Consider the following 26,628-nt stretch of genomic DNA (forward strand, 5'->3'; position numbering starts at 1 on the left):
CAAAAGTACTGGAGTGGGGTGCCATTGCCTTCTCCAGAACTACATAACCATATAATAAAGAGCTGATCATAAGTGTAGAGATTTACCACTGAAGTATGTTGTCTAACATATAAATATGTCTTATTTGAGAGAACATATTAAATAAATACTTGTTGCATATGTCTCCTCCTTCTCCTACGTGTTACACATAACCATTTATGGCACTGGATTTCTACCTTCAGCAGAGCCGCAACCGCTTCCTGAGTTGCATGGCGGACGTCTTCTCCATTCACCATTAGTATCTGGTCTCCCTGTAGCAGTCGCCCATCAGCATCTGCAATGCCTCCTTTGACAACATCGGACACAAACACTCCAGTATCATTTCTGCAAGTGTGATTTTAAATATTACCATTATTACTTTTTCCCAAATGGAATGCAATGCTTATTTAATGAAAGGCTAACATTTTAGAATTGAAAATTTTACTTCTATTTTTATCACTTTAAAAGTCTTATTGCTTTATCAACACTGGTGAAACTGAGAATTTTATATAATAATAGTATCTTATGTCTTTATAATATTTTATAGATTAAACATCTTTCATAAGCATATTTATTCAACACTTATAAACTGTGAGTAGAAGAGGTTATTATACACATTTTATAGGTCACATAGCTACTAAATGGCAAAAATGGGACTTAAGAGTCAGTCATTGGGAGAAAAACCTATTGTTCTTTCTACACCATAATTAAGCCCTGAATGGATATTGACCTGTGCCTATATAAATATGTTGCTATTATCAACAACATCATTAACATTACTTAAAAGAAACAATGGATGTGTCTCAAACTAAAACCAGTTGTTACTCAAAATTACATACCTTTGCTGTGATGTCTCATTTAAATTATTACAGGTCTAACTTTCATACAAGATAGGTTTATGCAAAATGAACAAATATTAAGCTTATTCCAACCTTCTTTTCATAAAAGTAAAAATAACTCATAACTTCCTGTTGAAATATAAAGATGACCATGTAGAAACATTTAGTAAGGTTTAATTGCGTCACTTCTTCTTGCCAAGGCCTTGACCTCAAACAAGTCATTTCATCATTTGATACGGTTTTACCATCTTTAGAATAACTGTGGTGGAATTTACTAGACTGAATATTTTTTAACATTACCTATATATACATATTTAAATAAACTAGGTATTCAATTTATGTAAATTCACCGACCTACTACCCCAGGCTTCTGAATTTACACTGTCTGTTTCTTTCAGGTGGTGTACTCTCGTCATGCTCATCCTTCTCTCTAGAATATCCTCCTTCCCCTTTGGTTAGATCATCTCTCACATATTACACTTTAAGCTTCATCTCAGGCACTTTTTTTATAAAGCAGTTTTCCTAACCTACTTTCCTTAAATAAGGTTACACAATCCCTTTCTCCTTTGCTTCCATGGATTCCTCACAATATGTTTCTGTCTCTCATTAATAGATTCCTTTGTTGCAATAATATATTTAATTCTCGTTTACCAAACTGAGTTTTCAGATGTTAGCATTCATGCCTCTTTTAACTTTATTTTCCAGAACCTAATAGATCTCTTGGCACCCAGCAGGTACTCAAAATTACCAAATGCCTTTTTGTCTTGTTGCTGTTGTTCGGTTGCTAAGTCATGTCCTACTCGTTGCAACTCCATGAATTGCAGCATGCCAGACTCCTCTGTCTTCCACTATTTCTCAGAGTTTGCTCAAATTTATGTCCACTGAGTTGGTGATGCTATCTAAACATCTCATCCTCTGTTGCCCCCGTTTCCATTTGCCTTCAATCTTTCCCAGCATCAGGGTCTTTTTCAATGAGTTGGCTCTTCACATCAGGTGGCCAAAGTATGGGAGCTTTAGCTTCAGCAACAGTCCTTCCAATGAATATTCAGGCTTGATTTTCTTTAGGATTGACTGATTTGATCTCTTTGCAATCCAAGGGACTCCCAAGAGTCTTCTCCAGCAACACAATTCATCAAATCTTTGGCAATTAGCCTTTCAGCCTTCTTTATGGTCCAACTCTCACATCTATTCACGACTACAGGAAAAACCATAACTTTGACTATACAGACCTTTATCGGCAAAGTGATGCCTCTTTTTAATATACTGCCTAGGTTGGTCATAGCTTTCCTTCCGGGAAGCAAGCATCTTTTAATACTGACTAAAAAAGTCTAAATTAGTATCTTCTGATGTTCCACTGCTGCATGGGCTGACAATAGCTACCTACAGAATACAAGCAGTTGATAAAGATTCTAGTACTACTAGTACTCTTCAAAGAAATTTAAGTTCAATCATTTCCAAGAAATCACTGCCTTTGCCCTGATTAGTCATACCTTTTACCAACAATACTCAACCCCAGGCCTTTCCCTGGCTTCTTCTGCAGCTCGACGGTGAGGGTGTCATACACGTCCTCCTCTTTGTATGGGGCCTCATCTCTGTACAGCGTCAGGAGCACCCTTTGTGGTGTTTGTCTTAGGACATTTATTGCTTCATCATGTGTGGCCTTCCTCAAGTCAATTCCATTTACCTGTACAGAAGTGGGACACAGATGGTGAGGAAGTAGATGAGCTGGGTAAAGAGAAGAAAGATGGAAAAAGGAAGTAGTGGGGAGAGACAGGAAAGGGAGGGGCAGGGGAAGAAACAAACACCACCCTCCCCACAGTTGCCTTTTCTTTGAGGTGAAGGTCAAACGCACAGCATTCTGTACCTCTAAAATCTGATCTCCAGCCCAGAGTCTTCCATCTTTACATGCTGCTCCTTCTTCATAAACTTCATGGATAATAATGGCACCCTAAGGGCACAAACAAAAACAAACCATGCTTTACCCCATCCTCCCTAGGATTGGTGAGCAGAAACGCAGTCAAAGCACACTGTACTCTCATAGGCATTGATAAGGGTTATACATTGACTACATCCGTATGTGAGTCATGCATCAAAATTCAGAGAAAAGCATAACAAGACAAGTTGCTGTAAGTCTTAAAGACATTTGTATTTCTTTCAAATGATAGGGAATTTTAAAGGAGAAATTTATAAAATACATAAATCACCCACACACTCATTTATAATAGACACACATCACCTTTCCTATCCACAAATGAAATTAACAGATATGCCTCACCTTTCCTATCTACAAGTGGAATGAATGGCTTTTAAATGCATTTTTTGACAATTAGAAATTTTTGTCTACAAATTATCCAATTTATCAAATGTTTTCTCAGTATGGGTCTAACTCAATGATATCCAGTCAGTAAAAAGAAAATTAAAATATGGCAGGAACAGGTAAACGAACACAAATATTTTGAACCTAAAGGGCATAATCACAAGTATAAAGGAATATTACTAAGTCAGTGCTGACTTACTCAAAGTAAATGAGTATTTGCCCCACAAATTAAAATAACAAGAAATGATACACTTTTCTAAATCTTTGTATTTCATTTCATACAGCTGATGGACATTTCCCTGCAGTGACCTCTCAGGGATCACTGAAGAGGCTGCATATTTGGAGCATCTCTAACTACATCCTCACCAGCAGTGTGTCGGACCCCCCAACAATGCTCAGGCCCAGTCCTGTCCGCCCTTTGGAAATCTCAATTGTTGTTTCACAGCCTGGGATGATGGGGCAGGTTGCAGGATCAGAAGCGAAGATTGCTGGTGTTGACGACCTGCTTGTACCTAAAAGTACGTTTAAAATGAAATAAAAAAAAAAAAAACTGATCAGAAGGAATATATATCAAACTCACCACACTGGTTGCCTTGGGGGATGGAGCAGAAACATGGGCCCAAGTTTGGGGTCAAAGAAGACTTCAATTCCACCTTAATCTTTTAGCTGCGTTTAAAACCATCCAACAAAGGATTACATCGTCATTGTTACCTTAGTGTGGTGGGTACAAAATTACCTGTAAATTATTTTCTGCACTATTCTGTATTTTTCTTTAATTACTGGAGATAATAGGTAAAAGGAATGAGAACAGAGTTGAACTTAACTGCTAGTTTCACTCTGATATTCTATGTTTCATGGGAGCCAAACAAACGTCTTAAAAAACTATGATTCACAAAACTCAGAACTGAGATATGCAGTGGAAACCTAACTCATTCAGTGAAGACAAAACATAAAGAACATCAGTAATTCTGGTCATGATGCATGCCACTCACGGCTTTTTAGGTTTCTGATCTGGTTTTACTTTTCATCCTGCCCTAGAGCATCTCTCCTTATGTAATCAAATCTGTAATCAAATCATACATGCAACCGGATTTAATATCTGAGTTTATAACACATTAAGTGAGCCCCGCCTGAAGTTTGTTTCTAAATGTCTCAATGGTTTATAAACTTGAATATTAAATACTGGTACATGTATGCTCAAAATTAAATAAATAAGATTAGATTATGAAAAAATAAGGAGAATATAATCTCGTACTCTGTTGTATGAGAGTCTTCATATCATGTTTGATGATATACCAAAAAGCATATAGCAAATAGCATATTCAGAGAAAGTTGGTATACTTGATAGATTAGCTTTAGAGAAATGTTCTTTTCAGGAATCACAGTCAGACTAGTTTCTTGCTCCCGAAATGGTAAGAACAGGTGCAAGATATTTTCCTTTATGCTATGCTTCCATTTTGCATCTTATATGTTTATAGATAATGCTATTCAGGGATCAATTTGATATTGAAAAATTAGAAAATTACATTACATAAAAAATAAAATTATATTTTTTAACATTTTAGAGAATTATTCAGTCTTTCTAAATAAAGGATTACTTTCATTAGATGTTTTTTACTTTAAGATTTTTTAGCAGTAAGGTCCAACTGTATAGTACAGGTCCAACTGTATAGTACATCTATATTCAATGTACTGCTGCTGCTGCTAAGTCGCTTCAGTCGTGTCCAACTCTGTGTGACCCCATAGATGCCAGACCCCCAGGCTCCCCCGTCCCTGGGATTCTGCAGGCAAGGACACTGGAGTGGGTTGCCATTTCCTTCTCCAATGCATGAAAGTGAAAAGTGAAAGTGGAATCGCTCAGTCCTGTCCGACTCCTAGCAACCCCATGGACTGCAGCCTACCAGGCTCTTCCGTCCATGGGATTTTCCAGGCAAGAGTACTGGAGTGGGGTGCCGTTGCCTTCTCCGATTCAGTGTACTAGGATAAACTATAATGGAAAGAATGTAAAAAGAATCTGTGTGTATATATATACATACACATATATACAACTGAGTCAGCAGAAATTAACACAACATCATAAATCAACTATACTTCAATTTAAAAACAGACTTTTAAACCAACTATATTACAAGTGCTTTAAACTGCTGTTTCGTTAAAAACCTCTCAAAAGAACTGAATGTTTCAGTTTGGAAACCAAAAGAGTTTTTTTCTCCAAATGCAGAAAAAGTAAACGACTTTTTAAAAATGCCACAAAGCTTGAAATGCATTCTTTTACTGAAAATCAGTGTGATTTTTCTGAAAAAGAACCTCAAAGGAATAATTTGCCTCAATGTAGGAGACTGGCATTTTAATGACATGTGAAATTGTCAGCCTAAGCTCCACATCCAACTATTTCATCTACTTCGTCCTCTTCAATAGTAATCTGCTGTTTACACCCAAAGGAAGAACTCAGACCCACTGTGTCCATGTGGCAATGAGTAACATTTCAGGAGTCTGATATAGTGCCAGGCAAAGTTGATTCTACCAATGAAGTGGTATCATTGTATCCACATTAAAAATGAGAATATTGATGTTCCAAGAAGTTACATTACTTACTCAGCAGTATAAACAAGGAATCTACAAAATGAGATATCTCATGTATTAGTAAGATACCTGGAGTCACAGATACACTTAGCAAAAGACCCTTGGAGAACAAAGAGTATCACTCCTTTGTCTTAGAGTTGGGCAAGCAGAGGCTCGGAGTAGCTGGATGGGTTTCCCAAGGTTCTATGGCTGGTTAATGCACAGCACCAGATCCCTTCTCTGCATACCATCCTTTCACCAGAAGGCTGTAGGACCACGGCCTTTCAAGCAGTGGACTACATACAGGCAGATGGCTCCCCAGCAGGGACTTGATACTGAGTCTGAACACGCCACGAGTGGGAACTAGCAGGAGACCAGCCCTTACTTCGCGTGGGCTCTGGTTCCGGAGAGCTAGGCAGTGGGACCACTGGAGACTGGGGGCTGCTCTTCCTTTCTCCATTGGCTGTACCAGTTCCTGAAGTAGTAGCCTGGGAGTCTGGATTCTCAGCACGGATCGTCAATTTCACTTTTGTCTTTGCAGTTTTCAGAAGGTTAATAAACTGGCAGGGTGTTGGTGTGGAGGAGAAATAAAATTAAAGGCAAGTTAGTAGACTTACACACAAAAAAGCCGCTATGATAGCTGTAATTGGAAACATCTATGATTGAGAGAAGAGTCGGAGGCAAACTTTTTCCAAGCCAGGACTCGGGAGGTCAAGAAAGAATGGCTGCAGTTTCTAGTTTTTTTAATTTCCTGATACTGATTAAGGCCCAAAAGTCTACTTCAGACTATATTCTTCATTATTTAAGAAAGGGCTTTCACTTGTAACATTTCTAATTAAATACTGTTCATTTCTCTGGATCCTCACAACTCCAGAAGAATATGGGGTGCTTTACCCACTTCTGGTCATAGCAAACACCCTCTTCCAACGACACAAGAAAAGACACTACACATGGACATCACCAGATGGGCAATACTGAAATCAGATTGATTATATTCTTTGCAGCCAAAGATGCAGAAGCTCTATACAGTCAGCAAAAACAAGAACAGATGTGGCTCAGATCATGAACTCCTTATTGCCAAATTCAGATTTAAATTGAAGAAAGTAGGGAAAACCACTAGACCATTCAGGTATGACCTAAATCAAATCTCTTACAATTATACAGTAGAAGTGACAAATAGATTTAATGGATTAGATCTGATCGAAAGAGTGCCTGAAGAACTATGGACAGATGTTCTTTCCTGACATTGTACCGGAGGCAGTGATCAAGACCATCCCCAAGAAAAGAAATGGAAAAACGGTTGTAAAGAGCAATATTGCATAGGAACCTGGAATGTCAGGTCCATGAATCAAGGCAAACTGGAAGTGGTCAAACAAGAGACGGCAAGGGTGAACGTCGACATTCTAGGAATCAGCGAACTAAAATGGACTGGAATACGTGAATTTAACTCAGATGACCATTACATCTACTACTGTGGGCAGGAATCCCTCAGAAGAAATGGAGTAGCCATCATGGTCCACAAAAGAGTCAGAAATGCAGTACTTGGATGCAATCTCAAAAACGACAGAATGATCTCTGTTCGTCTCCAAAGCAAACCATTCAATATCACAGTTATCCAAGTCTATGCCCCAAACAGAAATGCTGAAGAAACTGAAGTTGAACGGTTTTATGAAGACCTACAAGACCTTTTAGAACTAACACCCAAAAAAGATGTCCTTTTCATTATAGGGGACTGGAATGCAAAAGTAGGAAGTCAAGAAACACCTGGAGTAACAGGCAAATTTGGCCTTGGAATGCGGAATGAAGCAGGGCAAAGACTAATAGAGTTCTGCCAAGAAAATGCACTGGTCATAGCAAACACCCTCTTGCAACAACACAAGAGAAGACTCTACACATGGACACCACCAGATGGTCAACACCAAAATCAGATTGATTATATTCTTTGCAGCCAAAGATGGAGAAGCTCTATACAGTCAACAAAAACAAGACCGGGAGCTGACTGTGGCTCAGATCATGAACTCCTTATTACCAAATTCAGACTCAAATTGAAGAAAGTAGGGAAAACCGCTAGACTATTCAGGTATGACCTAAACCAAATCCCTTATGGTTATACAATGGAAGTGAGAAATAGATTTAAGGGTCTAGATCTGATAGATAGAGTGCCTGATGAACTATGGAATGAGGTTTGTGACTTGTACAGGAGAGAGGGATCAAGACCATCCCCATGGAAAAGAAATGCAAAAAATCAAAATGGCTGTCTGGGGAGGCCTTACAAACAGCTGTGAAAAGAAGAGAGGCGAAAAGCCAAGGAGAAAAGGAAAGATATAAGCATCTGAATGCAGAGTTCCAAAGAATAGCAAGAAGAGATAAGAAAGCCTTCTTCAGCGATCAATGCAAAGAAATAGAAGAAAAGAACAGAATGGGAAAGACTAGAGATCTCTTCAAGAAAATTAGAGATACCAAGGGAACATTTCATACAAAGATGGGCTCGATAAAGGACAGAAATGGTATGGACCTAACAGAAGCAGAAGATATTAAGAAGAGGTAGCAAGAATACACAGAAGAACTGTACAAAAAAGATCTTCACGACCCAGATAATCATGATGATGTGATCACTAATCTAGAGCCAGACATCTTGGAATGTGAAGTCAAGTGGGCCTTAGAAAGCATCACTATGAACAAAGCTAGTGGAGGTGATGGCATTCCAGTTGAGCTGTTTCAAATCCTGAAAGATGATTCTGTGAAAGTGCTGCATTCAATATGCCAGCAAATTTGGAAAACTCAGCAGTGGCCACAGGACTGAAAGAGGTCAGTTTTCATTCCAATTCTAAGGAAAGGCAATGCCAAAGAATGCTCAAACTACCACACAATTGCACTCATCTCACATGCTAGTAAAGTAATGTTCAACATTCTCCAAGCCAGGCTTCAGCAATACGTGAACCGTGAACTCCCTGATGTTCAAGCTGGTTTTAGAAAAGGCAGAGGAACCAGAGATCAAATTGCCAACATCTGCTGGATCATGGAAAAAGCAAGAGAGTTCCAGAAAAACATCTATTTCTGCTTTATTGACTATGCCAAAGCCTTTGACTGTGTGGATCACAAGAAACTGTGGAAAATTCTTAAAGAGATGGGAATATCAGACCACCTAACCTGCCTCTTGAGAAATCTGTATGCAGGTCAAGAAGCAACAGTTAGAACTGCACATGGAACAACAGACTGGTTCCAAATAGGAAAAGGAGTACGTCAAGGCTGTATATTGTCACCCTGCTTATTTAACTTATATGCAGAGTACATCATGAGAAACGCTGGACTGGAAGGAACACAAGCTGGAATCAAGATTGCTGGGAGAAATATCAATAACCTCAGATATGCAGATGACACCACCCTTATGGCAGAAAGTGAAGCGGAGCTAAAAAGCCTCTTGATGAAAGTGAAAGAGGAGAGCGAAAAAGTTGGCTTAAAGCTCAACATTCAGAAAACGAAGATCATGGCATCTGGTCCCATCACTTCATGGGAAATAGATGGGGAAAAAGCAGAAACAGTGTCAGACTTTATTTTTTGGGGCTCCAAAATCACTGCAGATGGTGACTGCAGCCATGAAATTAAAAGACGCTTACTCCTTGGAAGAAAAGTTATGACCAACCTAGATAGTATATTCAAATGCAGAGACATTACTTTGCCAACTAAGGCACATCTAGTCAAGGCTATGGTTTTTCCTGTGGTCATGTATGGATGTGAGAGTTGGACTATGAACGAGGCTGAACGCGGAAGAATTGATGCTTTTGAAGTGTGGTGTTGGAGAAGACTCTTGAGAGTCCCTTGGAATGAAAGGAGATCCAACCAGTCCATTCTGAAGATCAGCCCTGAGATATCTTTGGAAGGAATGATGCTTAAGCTGAAGCTCCAGTACTTTGGCCACCTCATGAGAAGAGTTGACTCACTGGAAAAGACTCTGATGCTGGGAGGGCTTGGGGGCAGGAGGAAAAGGGGACGACAGAGGATGAGATGGCTGGATGGCATCACGGACTTGATGGACGTGAGTCTGAGTGAACTCTGGGAGATGGTGATGGACAGAGAGGCCTGGCGTGCTGCAATTCATGGGGTCGCAAAGAGTCGGACACGACTGAGCGACTGAACTGAACTGACAACGCCTTACATATAGCTGAGAAAAGAGAAGCTAAAGGCAAAGGAGAAAAGGAAAGACATACCCATTTGAATGCAGAGCTCCAAGGATAGCAAGGAGAGATAAGAAAGCCTTCCTTCGTGATCAGTACAAAGAAACAGAGAAAAACAACAGAATGGAAAAGACTAGAGGGCTCTTCAAGAAAATTATAGATACTAAGGGAACATTTCAGCAAAAATGTGCACAATAAAGGACAGAAATTGTATGGTAACAGAGCAGAAACATTAAGAAGAGGTGGCAAGAATACACAGAACTATACAAAAAAAATCTTCATGACCCAGATAATCACGATGGTATGATCACTCACCTAAACCCAGACATCCTGGAATTTGAAGTCAAGTGGGCCTGAGGAAGCATCACTATGAACAAAGCTAGTGGAAATGATGGAATTCCAGTTGAGCTACTTCAAATCCTGAAAGATGATGCTATGAAAGTGCTGCACTCAATATGCCAGCTAATTTGGAAAACTCACCAATGGCCAAGGGCTGGAAAAGGTCAGTTTTCATTCCAATCCCAAAGAAAGGCAATGCCAGAGACTGTTTAAACTACCACACAACTGCACTCATCTCACATGCTAGCAAAGTAATGCTCAAAATTATCTAAGCCTGGCTTCAACAATATGTGAACCACGAACTTCAGATGTTCAAGCTGGACTTAGAAAGGCAAAGAAACCAGAAATCAAATTGCCAATATCTGCTGGATCATCAAAAAAGTGAGTTTCAGAAAAATATCTACATCTGTTTTACTGACTGTGCCAAATCCTTGACTGTGTGGATCACAACAAACTGTGGAAAATTCTGAAAGAAATGGGAACACCAGACCACCTGACCTGCCTCCTGAGAAATCTGTATGCAGGTCAATAAGCAACAGTTAGAACTGGACATGGAACAACAGACTGGTTCCAAATAGGAAAAGGAGTACATCAAGGCTGTATATTGTCACCCTGCTTATTTAACTTATATGCAGATACATTATCTGAAATGTCGGGCTGGATGAATCACAAGCTGGAATCAAGATTGCTGATGACCTCAGATATGCAGATGACACCACCCTTATGGCAGAAAGTGAAGAAGAATTAAATAGGCTTTTAATGAAGGTAAAAGAGGAGAGTGAGAAAGTTGGCTTAAAGCTCAACATTCAGAAAACTAAGATCATGGCATCTGGTGCCATCACTTCATGAAAAATAGATGGGGAAATAATGGAAATAGTGACAGACTTTATTCCTTTGGGCTCCAAAATCACTGCAGATGGTGACTGCAGCCATGGAATCAGAAGATGCTTTCTCTTTGGAAGAAAAGCTATGACCAACCTAGACAGCATATTCAAAAGCAGAGACATTACATTGCCAACAAATGTCTGTCTAGTCAAAGCTATGGTTTTTTCAGTAGTCATGTATGGATGTGAGAGCTGGACTATAAAGAAAGCTGAGTGCTGAAGAATTGATGCTCTTGAACTGTGGTTTTGGAGAAGACTCCTGAGAGTCCCTTGGACTGCAAGGAGATCCAACCAGTTTATCCTAAAGGAAATCTGTCCTGAATATTCATTCATTGGAAGGACTGATTCTGAAGCTGAAACTCCAATACTTTGATCCCCTGACGTGAAGGACTGACTTATCTAAAAAGACCCTGATTTTTGGAAAGATTGAAGGCAGGAGGAGAAGGAGACGAGCATGAGATGGTTGGATGGCATCACCGACTGGATGGACTGAGTTTGAGCAAGCTCCAGGATTTGGTGATGTACAGGGAAGCTTGGCGTGCTGTAGTCCATGGGGTCACAAAGAGTCGGACACGACCAAGCGATTGAACTGAACTACTTCTGTTTCTATAGACAACCTGAAGCAGCTTACATAAACATTTTTAATAAAATGGGAACATTTATGCTGAAAGCAAGATAAAGAAAACTATGCAAGAGAAGAATCAAGCCAAATGGAATGTTAAAAACATACACATGTGGGTTAAAGAATAAAACCTATACAATTATTAAAAGTGGTGCTGGAAAGACTGGACAGCTACGTGTGAAAGAATGAGAACATTTTCTAACATCATGCACAAAAATAAACTCAAAATGCATTAGAGACTTAAATGTAAGGTCAGAAACTATAAAGCTCTCAAGAGGAAAATAGGCAGTGCACACTTTGACATAAATCACTGCAAGATCCTCTTTGACCCACCTCCTAGAGTACTGGAAACAGAGAGAAAAATAAACAAATGGGACCTAATTAAACTTAAAAGCTTTTGTACAGCAAATGAAACTATTAATGATGTAAAAAGACAAACCTCAGAATGGGAGGAAAAATTGCAAGCGAGACAACTGACAAAGGATTAATGCCAAAATACACAAGCAGCTCATACAGTTCAATAATAGAAAAACAAAAACAGTCCAATCACACACTGGGCAGAAGACCTAAAGAAGACATCTTCTTTTCCAAAGAAGATATATAAGAAGATGACCAATAAATACATAAAAAGATGATCAACATAGCTCATTATTAGAGAAAAGAAAATCAAAACTACAGTGAGGTATCAACTCACACCAATCAGAATTGCCATTATTAAAAAACAAAACAAAAACAAAAGAAACCACAAGCAAAAATGCTGGAGAATATGTGGAGAAAAGGAACCCTCTTGCACTGTCGGTGGACATGTAAATTGGTACAGCCACTATGGAGAACAGTATGGAGAGTCCTTAAGAAACCAGGAATAAAACTACCAGATAAAAACCCAGCAATAAAACCCAACAATCACACTACTGGGTTTATACCCTGAGAAAACCACAATTCAAAAAGACACATGTACCCCAATGTTCAGTGCAGCACTGTTTACAACAGCTAGGACATGGAAGCAATCTAGATATCCACTGACAGATGAATGGATAAAGCAATTGCACTGTACCACACACACACACACACAGGAATATTACTTCATCACAAAAAGGAACAGATTTGAGTCAGTTGTAGTGAGGGGGATGAACCTGGAGTCTGTTATACACAGTGATATAAGTCAGGAAAACAAATAGCATATATTAACACATATATATGGGATCTAGAAAAGTAGTACTGATGAAGTTATTCAGAGGAAAGAAATAAGATGCAAACACAGAGAACAGACTTGTGGACACAGAAGGTAAGGAGAGGCTAGGAGAAATTGAGAAAGTAGCACTGCCATATTTACACTATTCTGTATAAAATAGATAGCTAACAGGAAGTTGCTATATGACACAGGGAGCCCCGGCTGGCACTCTGTGATGACCTGGAGGGGTGGAATTGGTGGGGGGAGGCTCAAGATGGAGGAAACACATATATAGTTATGACTGATTCACACTGATGTATGGCAGAGACCACCACAACACTGTAAAGCAATTTTCTTCCAAAATAACGCAAACTGAATTTTAAAAGGATTTAAGCATCTTGCTGGCCAATGCATAAATGGACACAGCGGCACACCAAATCTCAAAGAAACAGATTTTGTTTTTTTTCTAGCACTTATGAAAGGCTCAAGTGAAACTCCCAGTAAGTACAGTATTAAGATCACTTTTGAGAAGAAAGAAACTCAGGCATAAACAACTATTTACCAACAATAAAAGTTATAAATGTAATGTCTGAGTCTTAAAATCTGTTTACAAAGCAATATACATAGTGGATATTTATAGGAGCAAATTCATAGACAGTATATTAAAAAGTAGAGACATCACTTTGCCAAAAAAGGTTCTTATAGTCAAAGCTATGGTTTTTCCAGTAGTCATGTACGGATGTGAGAATTGGACCATAAGGGAGGCTGAGTGTTAAAGAACTGATGCTTTCGAACTGCGGTGCTAGAGAAGACTCTTGAGAGTCCCTTGGACAACAAGCAGATCAAGCCAGTCAATCCTAAAGGAAATCAACCCTGAATATTCACTGGAAGGACTGATGCTGAAGCTGAAGTTCCAATACTTTGGCCATTAGATGTGAAGAGCCTACTCATCTGAATAGACCCTGACAATGGGAAAGACTGAGGGCAGGAGGTGAATGTTTTGCCCAGAGTCCGAGTCCCCAAAACTGAGAGAACAAGACGTCCATGGCAATGCAAAAGCATGAAAGGGTTTTATTTCTAGCTCGAGCCAGGGCCCCCCGCCACATCCAATGCAGTGGAGTGGAGCAAGAGCCCTGAGCCCAGATTTACAGCAGTATTTATAAGTTTAGAACAAAGACAGGGAGTTGGCAAGGGTTGATTGGCTGCAGGGGTTTCCTGGTATTTACTGATTGTCCAGTTATCATCCCTCTGATTGGCCAGAGTCATCGTCCCCGGAAGCCCCGGAAGCATGACTCAGGGATTATTTTTGGCCTAGTGCACCTCTCGGAGCCTGTCATGGCTCTGGTGAGGTTGTAACAGTGAAGAGGGCGATAGTGCATAAGATGATTGGATGGTATCACCGACTCAATGGACATGAGTTTGAGCAAATACAGGGAGATACTGAAGGATAGAGAATCCTGGCGTGCTGTAGTTCACGGAGTCACAAAGAGACAGACACGACTTAGTTCCTGAACAAAAACAACATAGGAGCAAATATTCACTAAAAATATTCCTTTGGTTTTAATACTAAGTTGACATTTGTTTAGAAGTTTGAAGTTTTCCTACAGGAAAATTGAAATGATATTTATCAAAAATGCCCACTGAATACTGAATTTATCAGGTAACAGGAAAAATACTTAACATCATCTTAATTAGAAAACAGAAAATAGAAATTAAGTACTTTTCAAATCTCCTCTCTTCCTTGCAGATATCTAATACAGCTACACAGTTTTGATTCCCATGACTGACCCCCACCCCCACATACTTAGCCATTTACAAGGATGAGTTCACAGTACCATTTGCTTTCTTTTGGATAAGTACCTTTTCAACAGGATAGCCAACAACAACTTCATCATCGACAGCCAAGATCTGATCTCCAACTTTCAGCCGTCCATCCTAGATGGAAACATGGAAACTTTTGAGTGATTTTACAGACAGAATTCCCTTCCTCACCAGTTTCTGACTGTAAGAAGGGGGAGGCCTCACCTTGGCTGCTGCCCCATGCTCTGTTAGACTCTTTATGATGACCCCACTGAGTGTATCTTCTTCACTTATGGCAATGCCCAAACCCCCCTGATCCTACAGAAGCAAAAACAGAAACACTTAGGAAATGTGAAACATGAAATTTATCCAAACAGAGAGGTATGTGACTGAAACTTCTGAACATCATCTTCTTACTCAAAGGCTAGAAAAGCAATTAAAGGTATTCTAAAATCCACTCTTTGAAATCCCCTTTTCTTAAGCAAACTTTGAATTACTTTAGTGGGATTAAATTTCTCCTCCATCAAATATTCAAATGTTCTCATTCCTTCCCTAGGTCTAGTATCTCTAGTACTCAGCTGTGTCCAACTCTTTGTGAACCCATGGACTGCAGCACACCAGCCTTCCTTGTCCATCACCAACTCCCGGACCTTGGTCAAACTCAGGTCCATCAGCTTGGTGATGCCATCCAACCATCTTATCCTCTGTCATCCCTTTCTCCTCCTGCCTTCAATCTTTCCCAAAGTCAGGGTCTTTTCTTTTCAGCACGTATACCAAGTAACATATCTCTAGTCACTTTATCAACAGATTCAGAAAATAAAAACGTATTCAACAACTTAATGAATGTACGTTTGAGAATTCAGTTCTGTGTAACTGATTAAGTGACTCAAAACCAAAGCACACTCCTGCCTCCTTTTTCTGGCTTAGACGTAACCACTAATACCGGTCCTTGCACGCCTGTTCCTACCCCTTATCCTTCAGCAGACAGGCTGCCCTGACACACACTCTGTGCTTTCTGGGGCTGAAAAGCCAGACTGGTTACTTCAAAGACTCGGGTTTTGATTTGATACAGAACGAAAATGCTCTCAACTCATGAGTCCAAAGACTTACCCTGAAAACCTGCCAAGGCTAGAAGAGCTACACCTACTTTGGCTATATTTTCCATACTTTCTTTTATCAAAACCAGGTGTTCCATAATGCTGGCTTTTACCTCTTAACATTTATATGAATAAAATTTACCATAGGGTAGTGAATATTTTCATTCTGGTTAGAGCAACTTCCCTCATTAGAGTTTCCATCCAGGGAGACAGAAAGCAAGAGACAAAGGAGCTTACATGAGAGCCTCCCTTGCCCCTGGACTTTCAGGATCCTGGCATCGAGGTAAAGCTTCATCATCACTTTAAAGATCACGAACACTGCTGCTTTGCTGACAGAGACGACTAATGCCTGATGACACTCCAGACTGTCACTGCTCATCCTCCCCCCCACCACTCTTTTCGTGTGCATAACACAGAGACAATTACACAGGTTTACAGTAAGCAGAACTCAGCTATCATATACTTGCCGGCTAGATTTGGAAATCTGGATATGTTACTTAACATCTCTAAATCTCTATTTTCTTATCTCCAAAAAGCCTGAATAATAATAGTTGCCAACTAAAAGCTTGCTGTGAGGATCAAGTGTAGTAAAGAAAAGGCTTCAAAGCCTGATACTCTATACAAAAGTGTTGTTATCATACTAAGTTTCTTCTACCTGTAATTCTATAGAATATAATCAAATTGACTTCACATAAAGTGTCAAAAATTGCCAGAATTTTGAAACCCCAAACCTTGATTTAGTGGTCAAAGAATCAAGCATGATGAACAGGAAGTTGAACGTGTTATCACACTGAAAAAATTCCAAGCTCAAAGCCAAGTAAATAACTGAGCTACCCTCTATTTCGGATATTGCACACAATATTCTTTCCTAGTACCATAAAGAAATATTTCACTTGTATTAATATAAGTAATACTCTGTAATCTACCATGACTATAGGTACTCAATTCTGATGTTTCATTCTATTATAGTGTATTTACTTAACTGAGGACAGAAAAGTATTTTACTAAGTACAGAGGGCATTTGCTGGCTGTTTACCTATAGACATTCAAAGATTTGCATTAAAATATCCTGTCCCCTCTCCCCTGCTGTCTCAAAGGACTCTCTGTGACATGGCAACAGAATGAGGGATGCTGGAATGGACATGTATGGACTTTTTGACAGAAAAAAGCTTTAATGACTTCTGTTCTTTTCCCTTTAACCACAACACAAACTGCCATGACAACTTTTCTTAAATGTATATAAGATCAGAGCAATCCATTTTTGTACAGGGTTATTTATTTTAAAAAAATAAACCAAGAAGAATCAGTATTTTTTTCCACTAAGTGCTTAACAAACTCTGACCACATATCAGGCATTATGCCTACCAGTTTATAAACAACTCATTTAACCTTTATAATTACAATATCAAAAGTAAGGCTATCATCTCCAATTTACAGGTAAGAAAAATGGAGGCAAAGCAGGTTCACAGAATGTGTTAAGTCTGTAACTGATGAAATAGGATTCAACCCAGTCAGACGGCCTTTGGTGCCCTGCCTTGGAGGTGGGGAATCTTGGAGGAAAGCACTCCTTTCTGCTGTAGGATTACACATAAAATTCCTCTGTCCCCCCATTCCACCTCCTCCCTTCCTCTCCTCTTCCCTGAGCATGTCACTGCTCTGTTTAGTCTGTTCATCCACTGTCCACCTGCATCCCAGCATGAACCTTCAGTACCTAAAGCATTACAGGATTCTGTTCAACAAACCACCTCTTTAAAGTGGTCACTTGAATCCAAGGTTCAGATCTTTGCGAAAGCAAATACCTCAACGATGCCTATCAGTGAGACTTCTAGGCATTTGGGCTTTCGGTCTGACAAAGGACAAAGCCTATAACTTGTTTAATTTTTTATTTCGTCCATAGCAAGTCCTTGTAAATAAACCAAACATGAGATCACTAAATGTCATACCTTGGGATAATAATAAAGGCAGGAGAAGCTGGGCCCCTGCTCAAGTATCAATTAGCACAATGGTTATCAAACGTTAGTGCACACTGGCATCATGGAGAAGGCTTATTAAAACATCAGCTGAGGGCACACCCCAGAGCTGCTCCTTCGGGAGATCAGGGTGGGCCAAGCACCTGCAGTTCTAACAAGCTCTCAGGTGATGCTGATGCTGCCTGTCTGTGGAGACTAGTTTTGGGAACCAGTGAATCAGGACCCCAGTGTCAAGGTCCTCACATCATTTCAGTCCAATTCTAAGCAGATTTACCTTAGGAAGTTCTAGATGTTGCACGTTTGTCAATGAACTGAGGTCAACAACTGCATCAGAAGTAATAACACTCGGTTCAGCCTGGCAGAGGGAAAAAAGCGACAAAAGAGGCAAATGTTATGTAGTTTTGCTTGACTAAATAGTTGTTTATTGTTGTTGTCTAGTCACTAAGTTGTGTCCGATTTTTTGCGACCCCATGGACTGCAGCCCACTAGGCTCCTATGTCCATGGGATTTTGTAGGTAAGGATACTGGAGTGGGCTGCCATTTCCTAACCTGGGGGATCTTCTTGATCCAGGGACTGAACCCATGTCCCCTGCATTGGCAGGTAGATTATTTACTGCTGAACCACCAGGGAAGCCTCAAAGGGTACACTTAATTAACATTATTTCATATGCTATATTCCATCATTACAATTTTAATACTTAATGACATTTATGAACATTATATCTTAAAGATATGAATGAGGTGTGATTAGCCAGCAATTATTTTGGAGCACAGAAACATAACATGCTTCACAAGACTGAATGGATTTACTCTATAATGATGCCTAATAGTAACCCAGCTCCGAACAGCGCAAGCACTGACATACAGAATGCCAGCAGAGGCACCACTCACTATGTTTTGCTGTGCTGGACATCAAGTGGATGTAGGAGCTATTAAATGTTTTACCTGAAAGTTATTAAAATCCATTTTCTTGATGGACATTTTTGGTACAACTCATATGAAAATAAAATTTTCTCCTTTACAATCTTGAAAAAGCACTTGATTCACTCAGTTCCCCATTATGATCAGTGAGTCAGTTCACCAGCATGAGACAATGATTTGTGCATCTTGCGTACAGAAAAGCCTAACGTTTATATATTAATTCAGGGAAGAGTTTGCACCCCACAGCAGTGCTCTTGCCTGGGAAATCCCACGGACGGAGGAGCCTGGTGGGCTGTAGTCCATGGGGTCGCTAGGAGTCGACACAACTGAGCAACTTCACTTTCGTTTTTCACTTTCATGCATTGGAGAGGAAAATGGCAACCCACTCCAGTGTTCTTGCCTGGAGAATCCCAGGGACGGGGGAGCCTGGTGGGCTGCCTTCTATGGGGTCACACAGAGTCAGACACGACTGAAGTGACTTAGCAGCAGCAGCAGCAGCAGGGAAGAGTGTTTCCAATTCTACACCTTTTCCACTGATAGTATCATACTTCCTCTAATTTTAAGTTTTCATTCTCTATCTCCTTTTACTCACTCTAAACAAAGTAAACACAAAACTTTCACCAAAACTCTCTTAAATTTGTGTCATCCTCTGGCCATTGCCTTTTCTTTCCTAAATTTCTTATCCACCATTTGCTTTATCAAAATCACCAATAATCTTCTAGTTGGCAAATACAATGAACCCTCTTTATTCACCTTCTCACTTGAGTTCCCCGCAGTATTCAAGGCTGTGCTACATATACACCCTTTCTCAATGGGGCCCTCCTCAGCTGCTGTGCGACCCACCCACCTGGTTCTTTTTTTTGGACCTGTCAATTCTCCTTACAACTGACATCACACAATTCTGACCTCGGCTCTCATCTTTTCTAAACGTCCTCCACAGACAGAGCCTGGGCCCCCCTGGCTCCCAAGCTGGCATCTATGGGGACTCATCTCTAAACTTCAGACCAGATGTTCCCGTGAACACTTCTACCAGGCTTTCCCACAGACACCTCATTCTTAAGCTGCCTCGGAGAGAAAGTTCTCTATTTTTAAATAAATACCTGCTTCTCTTTTTTTACTTTTTCTATTCTGATAAAAGTTAACCATCTATTAAATCACTAAATCAGACATCTGGAAGCCTGGTACATCTCGTCTGTTTCATTCTGTTTCCTATGCATCCTCAGCCCTCAATGGTACCTGGTGTAAGTGAATCTATCTGTTGGATGAATACACTCTCAATCAGTCATTTTTCCTCACTGAATATATTTAGTTAGGGATGAAGTGATATCTATTTGGGTTCTAAAGACCTGACACAACCATTTCTTCTCTCTCTCTCTTTTATTTTTGGAGATCAGTTCAGGTCCTCCATATCTATCCCATGAATTATTTTAATTCTCTTACTCTCTTCAACTTAACTTCTCTGTCCTGAAACCTGCGATTTTTCTCTGTACCATTTCCAGAGTTCTTAAAAATAATCTTCATTCTCTGAGTCTGCAAAGATATAGCCTAAAAGACAAGGTCTGCATGGTGATCTTCATGATCCAACCCTACCTGTTCCCTGCCTCCCACTGTTCAGCAGGGCTCTGCAGTTATCAATTCTCTGCATTTTCCAGAGCCTCCAGCCCATCCCTCAATCCATGTCCTCTGCTAGCAATGTTTATGGCCCCCAAGACATCTACTTTCAATGTACACCTCATATGCGACCTCCCCTATGTTCGCATTCTCTCCCCAGAGGTAACACTGTCAAGTGCTGTTCTACCTTCATTATTCCCTTGACAGGCTCTACTACTAGGCTTCATGCAGGCAGTGCTTATTTACATGAGTGTTCCATAAACTAAGCTATAAACATATTGGGGATCAAGAGGATCAAGAAATTTACTTCTCTCATATATCCCTGAAAGGGCTCTATAACTGTCAGCTAAATTAATAAGTGAGGCATAAACTAAAGCTTCCTAGAGAAACAAATATAAGCTACAAACCTCCTTATTTTGAAGATTCTCCGAGGTAGCAGGCGAGGGTTCCACTGTATGCCCAGGACATACAGCCATCTGACTCACTGCATCTTTATTTCTAAAGGAAAAAAGCACTAACCTGTAATTTGACCATTCATACTATTTTCATTCTTTAGCTTGAAGACTCAGATTATTAGACAAAATTCTATAGCCACAAAGACTTGGAACTATAACACTTACACTATCATATATGTTTCATTTTTATTCAAAAGAATCAGAATTGAACAGCTAAGGAAAAATATTTATAAACAAGGAAAAGAAAATGCTCACCTGATAAAAATTATTTTTACTTTAGAAGGGGCACATTTGATGATTGATGAAGCATTCTGATGACTTCTTCCATATAAAATTTGACCATTGATCTATGAGAAATAAATATCACTAATTGAGCCCAGAATTTCAATTTCACAAAATTTTATCTTCTTTCTAATGAAAATGACTTCGCTGGTGGTGCAGTAGTAAAGAATATGCCTGCCAATGTTTGATCTTCTGGATTGGGAAGATTCCCCCGAGAAGGAAATGGCAACCCATTCCAGTATTCTTGCCTGAACAATCTCATGGACAGAGGAGCCCGGTAGGCTACAGTCCAAGGGCTCACAAGAGTGAGATAGGACTTGGCAACTAAACAACAACAATCTAATGAAAAGCATATTTTTTTTTTCTTCCTTTAAAATAGTACATACATTTTCTTTCCCAGAACATGAACCTGACTTTGATGCTGAGTTAAGAAAAAGCTCATGTTGAAAACTAACATTAAAATTCCATGCACGTAGTCTGATCTCCATGGACTAACGAGGCATCACTTGGACTGACTACAGGAGAGTATCCAGGCAGGCAACAAGCTTCTAGAGTACTCTGTACAAGCAAGGGCTCTGCAGAGGCATCTGTGATCAGCACAGATCATCCTGGGAAGGCCTGACTATCACAGTTCACAGTTAATATCAGAACTCAAGGCCTGGGGGTAGGCCACTGGGAGAAGCAGTGCTGGTATATTCAGGCTTCAGGCAGTGGAAGGTGCTTAGGCAGCACACTGCCTAGTGGAAACTTCCAGTCATCCTGTCAGTTAGCCCCTGCTGACTGAGCCTTCCCAGCGAAGAGGGAAACACAGGAGGAATGGGAAAGTGCGCTAAAGCAGTGTAAAGACACGTGGATCCCAGCCTATAGGAGGCAAGGACGAAAAATGAAGCAAACACAATTCTAAACACTATAAAAGTAGAGTCCGCAAGTTTATTTTGCTTGGTGGGCTGAATTACTGTTAATGTTTTTTAGCCTTAAATTCAACCCCACAACAATCCACCCCCATCAAGTCTACCATGAGGGATTCAACTTCTAGAAGGTCCAGGGATCAGTCTCATTACAGGGGCATGACTGGTCATTTGGTTTTTCAAAAGCTCCTAATAAAAATGCAGCACACACAAAACACTGTTTTTGAAGTGTGATCTTTACTACTGTCTTGGGGCAAAAATTTTTTCTGGTGCTACACAGTCACAACCTTTAATGGAAGTTAATGGGAGCATGGGTGGTACTTAGTAGAGATTTGGTCTCAAGCCAAATTTGCTGCAAAGCATCTTTGTTATTAGGTGAGTGATAGTTTTCTCAGTCGCCATATGAGACCCAGGTGGGTTTTCTGGAAACTGATGGCTCCGTCACACCAATTCAGCGGGAGTAAATGCAGCGTTTGCCATAAGAACTTACCTCTAGAAGCTCATCTGCAATCTGCAGTTGACCATCTTTCCCAGCTGCTCCGTTTGGATCAATCCCCACTATAAAAACACTCATCCTTGATCGGTCTTTGTTCCCAGCAAGACTCAGACCCAAACCACTACGACCTTTCTCTAGTTCGATCATGTGGAGCTCGCCTGTGAGGGTTCCGTAACGTTCTCTGATATTTTCTGCATACAACAAGAACAAAAAATCCACAGGGAGTAAGAGATAATTCACAGCCAAATGCTTTACTCTGGACGGTTATTGAGATTGGCATTATAAGGCCATGACTGTACCAAAATATAATTCTTAGCGGTTAAGGAAAGCTAAACACACTGGCCTCCTGGGTGTCAAGACTGGTTTCCTAGAGCACCCAAATTTTGAGTAGCTTTTCTCCCCCTACGATGCAGAGAATACGGTGTCTGACTAATCAGTTCACCTGAGGTGAGCAGATCCAAAGAAGTAATCCATGTGATCATGTGAATAAGCTCTCCAAAGACTGTGATTAAAACAGAAAGTTACTTTATCATTTGCAGAGAACAGAACATCCAGAGGATTTTTCTTCCCTGGTCAGGGGAAACTTTTCTCCCACAGCAACACAGACACTGCACATTGCATCATGCTGGGTGGTGCTTGGTACACAGATCCAGATTAGATGGAATGGGTTTTCCTATTGCACAGAGCCATCCAACCAAGATACATGGACATACCTGTTCTCATTAAATGAGACCTTTCATATTTCCCATGTCCCATGTTCAAAAGGTAGAGTTTATTCTGTAATCTGGTAGGTGTCCCAGGCCCAGATGAACAACCAGCCAGTGGCTAACACCACCAGGCATGTGAGGGAGCTAATAACCTGCTTTCTTGAGCCATTAAGTTTTGGAGTGTTTGGGAATATGATAATAGGTAACTGAAACATTCCATTTCATGTTTTCCTCAGAGTACATTCTGGCCAGTTTGATGGATTAGCAAAATATTCTAATTTCATTAGATATAAGACTAAGAAAACTGCAAACTTTACAAATCATCCCTTAGAAAATCTTACTAAAGGGTTAATGTCATGCATTCTGTATTAATTCTTAATTGCATCAATTTCATAAACTGCCATTTCCTGATTCCTTCCAGAATCTAGCAGTACAAATTTTATACTTTGTACTTCCCCAAAGCACATACCACAGTATTCTTAAGGAAAACAATTACACTTTTTTAAATGAAACTTTTTAAAGCACTGACACAGAACTTTGGTCTAATCTCTGTAAAATGGCTTATTTCGTTAGGAAACAGAGACACTCCCATGATTCTATCAATAATTGCCTTCAAATGATTCCTGTGTGTCAGGCATTGTGCTCAGACATTATCTAATTAACCCTTAGCAACCTGAGGCAGAAAGTGCATTTTAAAAGAGGAATAACCACCATGCTGCAACTTAGAGGTCATTAAACAACTTGCCAAATGCCCCAAGTTTTTCATCTCAACACTTACACTATGTTACCGTGTTAGTACAGAAATACTTAAATTCCAGGTTGTTTAAATAGCAACAACAAATACATTTTATAATGAGAAATCTGAGGCCTAAAAGGGGTGATGCTCTGTTGGAGACCATGAGAGGGCGGTCCAGGACATCTGCTGAGAGTGCCTTGACCACCTCAACTTGCAGAAAAATGCAAAGCGGGCTTGAACGGGGTTGCAGATTTACAAAACAGAAGAATGTGATTTCATGCCTCAGGAATGTGTGTTATACTCAAGTACAACAAACATTAGTTTTTTTCCTACACAAAACTGCATTATGTGTAACTGAAGATGAAATGTATTTACCCATCTGGGGCATAAGCCTTGAGAGAACCAGAGCTATGAACAATTTGATACCTCTTACAAGTCAATGCATTTGAAACAGACAACTTACTCCAGCTGTAACCAAACTCATCCTCTTCATCCACATCTTCTGAGGTTTCATTTGCAGATGACAGAGCGTGATCCCCACTCATTTCTGCCAACACTGGAGGCAGGGGTAGAGGCGAGTGGCCCAGAGGAGGCTTTTCTGGCTCCGATTCTGACTGACTGGGCACCTGTGGGGACAAGAAGAATGCAGTGGGTATGTGCAGTCTAAGGAAGGAAAACTCAAGGGAAAGAAGATTGCAACATCAAAAACCAAACTACCAGCTTTAAAATATCTAACATATTAAATAATGGGAAAATACACATATATAAAAATGGCAGACAGGATTCAGGTAAAGCTTAAATACACTAAACAAATCAGTATGTTCAGAGCACGATCCATTAAACGATTACATGCTATTTTAAGGTGAAGAATTACTCAATTTGCAGGCTTAAATAACTGAAGATAGAAAAGTTGTACAAATTTCATGTTTTAGGGAAAAAAAATCTCATTCAAAATTCATCTAGACAAGATTGTGGAAGTCTAAAAAAGTCTTCCAAGAAATTGGAAACAAACTAACAATGTTAATCATGTAATCGAACAAAGCAGTTCAAAGCTTGTTAGAGAAATTATATATAAATATTTTTATTGCTACTTGAATCCTCTCTCCACATGACTCAACAAATTCATGAAATAAGCACTGCACATGCAGGATCCTCTACCAGGGTGACTGCTTGTTAGCAAAGAGCACACAGATTCAGATCTGAGGGGCTGGTTTTAAGGGACAAAACCACCATCCGCTTGCCAAGGTAGCCCTAAACATAAATGGAAAAACAGGGTTGAATACTTCATAAAAAGCCAAAGCTTGGTTGGTATGTTTGCTGTCATTTAAGTTTACGAGTCTTAATTTTTTTTTTTAAAGGGATTTGATATCATCGGGTTCTTTCCTTTTCTTAACTGAAACATAGTGGGTCAGGTTTCATATTATAGATTCTCAAGCAGATTAGGGCTAGAAACATCTTTATGTCACTGAGTCCATTTTATTCATTTACAGATTAAAGGCCAAGGCCATGAGAAGCAAAAGATTTTGTTCAGAATAACCTAGTGAAACTAGACTTCTCTTTGCTTAATTTCTAACCTAACTCAATGCACTTTCCACTGTATCATGTTTTCTCCTCCAGTTTCTACAGTAAGCCACAGAGTGCCTAAATCAAGGGTCACAGACACCCAGCTAAAGTTCTAACCCGTTGTCAGGCTGTCCCTAATGCCCTGAGCCTACATTTATCCTTCTTTGTCTATTTTACTGTTTTTTTTTCCCTATACAAAAGTCCCTCTGAGATGTCTCATTTTATTCTACATGTGTATATCTGGAAAAAAATGTGATTAAAAGTACTTCTTACAGAATACACTAAATGAAAGGAATGTACAAATGTTTAGAAATTATTCAATGGTGTTAAGAGTCAAAATACATCTAAAAATAAAACCACAGGGTGCTGAATATGATCTTTCTTTGATGATGCAGACACTACTTCAGGACTCTAAGCTGCCCCAAAAATGGTCTGGGTAAACATGAATTACTATTTTTCTGGCAAAGCACAGGAGAACTGATTGACAGCCACTAATGGATGGGCAACAGATTTTCAAGTCACAGAATCTGCTGTATTTAAAATGCTTGGTTTACATATCATTGGTCAAACAGACAAAAATTATTAGTGCCAACAGAATCCTGTTATCTTCCCAAGTGTTGTGCCATAAAACTTTCAAAAAAGCAATATACAAATACATAAGAACAAACAAATAAAAAACTTCAATTGATCCAGAAGGATCACTAATGATACTAAGGTAGGGAGAAACATGTAATTTAGAATTTTTCTCATTAAAATTCTTTTAAAAATTTACTAACAATGGAAAATTTGAGAAGCATGAATTAAGCCCATTTCATTTTCAAAAAGTAGAATCAAGTCTAACTTAAAATTGTCATAATTTTAATAAATTTACAGATGCAAATTTTATAGATCTTACTCTTTGCATAACTTTCCTGAGCTGTTATTTTCCTTAAATACAAATGAACAAACAAAACTTCCTTGCCTAAAAACTATTCAGGATCTTACTTAGGCAGAATATTTTCATATTGTGAATAAACTCAAATGCTGCCCTAACATAGCTGGTTAATCATAAAGCCAATATAAACCTGCATTTACTAAAAAGGAAAAGTGTTCTGTTTTGTTATGCCTGATATTCTCATTCTTACTTAGACTGTGGAATTTAGCTTGCTGTTGACA

The 26,628-nt window shown here is 39.5% G+C and overlaps 1 protein-coding gene across 10 annotated transcripts in view; it reads right to left on the reverse strand.

Annotated features, from left to right (window-relative positions):
- MPDZ (multiple PDZ domain crumbs cell polarity complex component) overlaps nucleotides 1–26,628 on the reverse strand; it is a 175,573-nt gene that overhangs the window by 13,414 nt on the left and 135,531 nt on the right. For all 10 annotated transcript variants that reach the window (XM_069576572.1, XM_069576571.1, XM_069576568.1 and 7 more), the window contains 12 exons: nucleotides 24,374–24,536; nucleotides 22,462–22,658; nucleotides 21,037–21,128; nucleotides 20,734–20,824; nucleotides 18,069–18,149; nucleotides 14,953–15,045; nucleotides 14,788–14,862; nucleotides 6,122–6,296; nucleotides 3,541–3,686; nucleotides 2,722–2,805; nucleotides 2,348–2,541; nucleotides 216–363 (listed from right to left, as the gene is read on the reverse strand). In XM_069576572.1, the coding sequence (XP_069432673.1) occupies nucleotides 216–363; nucleotides 2,348–2,541; nucleotides 2,722–2,805; nucleotides 3,541–3,686; nucleotides 6,122–6,296; nucleotides 14,788–14,862; nucleotides 14,953–15,045; nucleotides 18,069–18,149; nucleotides 20,734–20,824; nucleotides 21,037–21,128; nucleotides 22,462–22,658; nucleotides 24,374–24,536 (1,539 nt within the window). The remainder of the gene's footprint in view (nucleotides 1–215; nucleotides 364–2,347; nucleotides 2,542–2,721; nucleotides 2,806–3,540; nucleotides 3,687–6,121; nucleotides 6,297–14,787; nucleotides 14,863–14,952; nucleotides 15,046–18,068; nucleotides 18,150–20,733; nucleotides 20,825–21,036; nucleotides 21,129–22,461; nucleotides 22,659–24,373; nucleotides 24,537–26,628) is intronic.

The sequence above is a fragment of the Ovis canadensis genome, chromosome 2, assembly GCF_042477335.2.
Source record: "Ovis canadensis isolate MfBH-ARS-UI-01 breed Bighorn chromosome 2, ARS-UI_OviCan_v2, whole genome shotgun sequence".
In the NCBI taxonomy this organism is placed as follows: domain Eukaryota; kingdom Metazoa; phylum Chordata; class Mammalia; order Artiodactyla; family Bovidae; genus Ovis; species Ovis canadensis.